The following is a 5,147-nucleotide window of genomic DNA, read 5'->3' as shown; positions in this document are numbered from 1 at the left end:
TTCTATCTGCAAAGTGTTTCATACAAATCCAGCGTAGATATGAGCTACTTTATGTCAAGAAATTCCTTGTAGGTGATTATTTTGTGTGTTAGAGTTTGGAAGTGCTCGCTTTCAGCAAAATAGATAAAACGATGTGTGTTGTGACAGACCCTCGTCTTTTCTTTCACCCCCAGAGTTCTTTGGTTGTGGACAGTTGAATAAAGCTTGTTTTAACCAGGGGTGCAATCTGGGAAAGGAATCTGAGATAAAGGCATTTGATTAATTTTCTCTTACTTCATTGCCTAGCAATCCAATGCTAATGTATGTAGCATTACGACCACGACTATCATAAACTACTATAAAGACACTTGGCGTATAGATGTACGTCATCGGCACTTAACCCCTGGATTAGACTTGACGTAGCTCTATGTCAACGGCAAAAAAAAATGAATTACACCATTAAACTAGGGATTTACAGTATGCTAATGTGCAGTATCTAATATATTGGTCCTTAATTATTAAATACCCACTACTAGCCTATGTACGTTCACTTGGTGATACCTTTGAAATAACCACAAAAATGTTGTGAGGGACATTGGACCAGCCGTTATGATGGCCTCATGGGGATGTCATGATGTCATGGGTGTTCCCATAAACCTCTGAAATCTTATGAATCTGTCAAGTTTCTCCAAATATGTCTTGGTATACTTTTGGTATGCCCATGTGTCAGCAGAGGCTCAGTGGGTTGTCACTTGGCAACCGGAAGGTCCCCAGTTCGATCCCAGGCTCCCCCAGAATTAGTGTCAAAGTGTCATTGAGCAAGATACTGAACCTCTAATTGCTCCAGATGAGCAGGTTGGTGCCTTGCATGGTTTCCTCTGTCATCGGTGTATGAATGTGTGTGAATGTAATGCACAATCTATGTAAAGCACCTTGGATAAAAATAAATATAGCATTAATTTGTCATGTGTCTGGCGACACTAAATTACTCCATTCAGTATTCAATGTGGGGGAACAATTGGGGTACAATAACATTAGTTATTTAGTTAGTTGGCGATGAATTCACCAAATAATATCCATATCTGGCCATACTGGATCACAATAGTCAGTTCAGAACAAAAAACAGGCTTTTTTCCGTGAGGTTGACAGATCTTAAAAGCCTTCAGAAAGTACCTGGTGATTCATATCTACTGATTGCTTTACTTATTGCCTCAAACCAGTAGTTCTCTCTGGTCTCTACTACTCTCCTCACAAACAAAAACAAAAATCAACATAAAAAAAACACAAAGGTATCCACCTTTGCAGTCAATTTTCCCTCGCCCCCAGTTCTTCTCCTTGACAAACATCTGTTTCCGAAGCCCTCTTCCATAACCGTTCCTTTGTGCAAAGTATCCGTCTCGACATCCATCCATTCCTGGAGGTCTAGAAGGTTCTATTCTCAGAGATCTTTGTGGCCATGTCTGTCCTGCTGCAGTTCAGTTGGTAGTAGTTCTCTATTCTCCCGTATGACGCTGCTTAGTTCCTGGTCGGTGTCACTGAGCACATTCCTGTGCTCATTCTTTCCCGTCTGAACGAAGGGGGGCCTTATAAGGGCAGCGATCTCTTCTCCTCTCTTCTCTTTCCCTTCTTTCCGTTTGATTGCACCTAACTTTTGCTCTGCAGTTGTCTTTTTTATTTGACATCTTCGGTTGGCAGACTGACATTTCCCACCTGATGTCGTGTGGGAGTCCAGACTGCTCCAGACCGTGCCGAATGACCGCTAGCTTGCACAACATCTTCAGACTAGGATTTAAGTCTAAGATGTACAGGTCATCAGGCATGAATCTGTGACCTCCAAAGAGAAAGATACGATCCTCCACCATGCAACAGCACATCCCAGACATGCATGAATCCAGAAGGGGAAAGGGACCTTTCCCCTTGGGCTCAATCTTCCTCCAGGAGATGTTCCCTGGACTGAATTTCCACACGTCATTGAAGCTCTGGTCCTCGTCAAAGTCATGGCCACCAAATATGTACAGCTCTCCATTGTAGGCAAAGGCTGAATGACCCCTGCGTCCTTTTGGAAGAAGCTGTGCAGAAGGCGTGCTCAGCCAGTGCTTGGTCTCTGTGTCAAACACTGTGATGTTGTAGAAGATCCCGTCCTGCGCGTCGCCGCCAAACACAAACATCTTTGTCCCGACGACGGTGGAAGAGTGACACGATGAAGCAGGTGCCGGTACGCCGCTGGTGCGAAGCAAAGACCAGACCATTGTGGTGGTATCCAACTTGTGGATGTCATTTGTCCACCGAGTCAGCGGGATCAATCCTCCAAAGATGTACATGACCTTCCCCAGGACACAGGCAGAGTGGCCGCACGTCGCCTCAGGAACAGTCCCACGCACCATGGGCCTGCACCATCCGTGGGTACCGACGTCTAACGCGTAGAGCACATTGCAGTACGACTGCGTGCAAGTTATCCCTCCCCAGATGTAGATGGTATCTTCTATCAGCACCGCTGTGTGACCGTCGCGCATGGAGGGAACATCAAGGGCACGTCCACTGCCTCCAGTTGTCACCGGGGGCAACTTTGTCCAGCGTAAGGACACTGTGTTGAAGACATGCACGGCGATGAGACCCCGGTCAAACTCACTATAATCGCCCTCGTAGAAGTAGCCCCCGAAGGAGTACAGCTTGCTCCCTACTGCCACAGCAGCATAGAAGGATCTCTTCGGCCCTCCTTTCAGGTGCACCGTCCAGCGTAACATCTAACACGGGTCCAGAGGAACTACAGATAAAAAGTGGAGTGTTGAACCCTGCTCCGCGAATGCAACGCTATCGTGTGCATTACGATTTATATTGGTACGGTGGCGCCAGATGTCACGCAAAGCTTGGCCAATCTGAAAGCTGATGGGTTGGGTTAGCCGTTAGCCAATCAGTGAGGCCGATTCCTGTTGATCTCCCAAATATGGCAACTTCAGCCCACGCAGCCTAATTACCTGGTGGAAATTAAAGATGGAGTGCTGTGATTTTTGTACTTTTTCTGTTTTGTATGTGTCTATGGAGGTAACATAGACACATACGTTACTCATTACTCTAACATTACCCCTTCAGGTGTTGTTAGAATATTCAAATATGTCTTCCCTGTGTATTTTTGAGGGCTGCTAGTGCTAGCCCCTCCTATGCACAGCTTTGTGTGTTTGTATCACGGAATGAGATGATTTGATTGTCTGAGCAGCACGCATGTGATGATTAGAGCATCCCTCACCTCACACAAGTGTGATCGAAAATACACCATTTTTGAGGGGCGCTAGCCTATATACAGCTTTTTTGTCATGAACTCTTGTCACATTTGCCATTGACAATGAAAGGAGAATTTACATCATATGTATCTGAACACATTTTTGTGGAAACAAATATCAAATGCCATTGACAATTGAGAGAGGAACTGTGGTATTGTATGCGGAAGTCTGGAGTGACAGAGAAGTATGTTAGAGTGGTTCAGGAAGTTGTAAGACAGTGGTGAGGTGTGCTATGGGTGTGACAGAGTAGTTCAAGGTGGATGTGGGTCTGCATCAAGGATCAGCACTGAGCCTCTTCTTGTTCGCCATGGTGATGGACAGGCTAACAGATGAGGTTAGACGGGAATCCCCATGGACCATGTTTGCAGATGACATTGTGATAGTGAGAGCAGTGAGCATGTAGAGGAAAATCTAGAGAGGTGGAGATATGCCCTGGAAAGGAGATGAATGAAGGTTAACCGCAGCAAGACAGAATACATGTGTGCGAATGAGAGGAACCCAAGTGGAACAGTGAGGTTACAGGGAGTAGGTGGAGGACTTTAAGTACTTATAGGTTCAACATTTCAGAGCAATGGAGAGTGTGGAAAAGAGGTGAAGAAATGAGTGAAGAAATGAGTGCAAGCAGGTTGGAATGGGTGGAGAAAAGTATCAGGTGTGATGTGTGATAGGAAAGTATCAGCAAGAATGAAAGGGAAGGTGTGCAAGACGGTGGTGAGACCAGCTATGTTTTATGGTTTAGAGACAGTTGCACTGAGGAAAAGACAGGAAGCAGAGCTGGATGTAGCACAAACTAAAATGTTGAGGTTCTCACTGGGAGTAACAAGGATGGATAGGATCAGGAACGAGTACGTCATGCACTGTCCAGCACATGTCAGATGTTTTGGAGATAAAGCCAGAGAGGCCACACTGAGATGGTCTAGTAGACACGTACAGAGGAGGGATAGTGAGTATATCGGTAGGAAGGATGTTGAGGTTGAACTGCCAGGCAGGAGGCCTAGAGGAAGACCAGTGAAAGAGGACATGAAGTTAGTTGGTGTGAGAGAAGAGGACAGATGGAAGAGACGCTTGCTTCACAATCACATTTGTTTCACAACGTACTTCCATCTTTTTTCAAGCTACTTTGCAGGTGATTGGATGGGACCGTCTGTCAATCGTATTGACGTGGTCTATGACGTATGGTAGCTGCGCCAGCAGGAAAGTAAACAACCCCCGCAAACGACAAAAGACATTATAATGCTCAATAGCATTTTGTATTGTATTGGAATTATGATCCATATACGTATAGTGTATATCTGTTACAATTGATTTAAACCACACATGTACACTTACACATTTTGTGGCAGAAATACATAGGATTTATTTTTCACCACACAATAGATATATTGAAGGCTATGTATTTACATTGTCTCATGCAGGTTACATCAGAGCAATCGCATTTAAGTGCAAAGTCAGCAGTTTCCCTTTATGATTCATCCAGCCATTATTATGACTCCTGGTTCTGTCAGAAATGGATATTTATCTGCCACCTCGTTCGTGTGTGTGTGTGTGTGTGTGTGTGTGTGTGTGTGTGTGTGTGTGTGTGTGTGTGTGTGTGTGTGTGTGTGTGTGTGTGTGTGTGTGTGTGTGTGTGCGCGCGTGTGCGTGTGCGTGTGTGTATGTGTGAAAATGAGTTGTCTGTGGGCGTGCAGGACGGTGCAAGAGAAAGAGAGCGACTTTGTTCCCGTGCCACTGTGAGATATGTGTCACCACGCAGTAGTGTCACCTGCTGTATGTAGTGTGTCCCACACTACATACAGCAGGTGACAATGGGAGCAGAAATAGAGAGTCACCACACTGTGTGAGTCACACACACTGTCAGAGATACAAGCTGCTAATAAAACACTATCTGAT

The 5,147-nt window shown here is 45.2% G+C and overlaps 1 protein-coding gene across 1 annotated transcript in view; it reads right to left on the bottom strand.

The window, feature by feature from the left end:
- Positions 1-2,723, bottom strand: part of LOC306929919 (kelch domain-containing protein 3-like) — a gene marked incomplete at both ends in the record, with an annotated part of 3,760 nt that extends 1,037 nt beyond the window's left edge. Inside the window, one exon of the mRNA XM_079510650.1 lies at positions 1,690-2,723. Coding sequence (XP_079366776.1) covers positions 1,690-2,723 — 1,034 coding nt within the window. The remainder of the gene's footprint in view (positions 1-1,689) is intronic.
- Positions 2,724-5,147: the final 2,424 nt, after the last annotated feature.

This window comes from Electrona antarctica (genome assembly GCF_951216825.1).
Source record: "Electrona antarctica genome assembly, chromosome: 9".
Lineage (NCBI taxonomy): Eukaryota > Metazoa > Chordata > Actinopteri > Myctophiformes > Myctophidae > Electrona > Electrona antarctica.
This window is presented reverse-complemented; position numbering and strand designations above follow the sequence as displayed.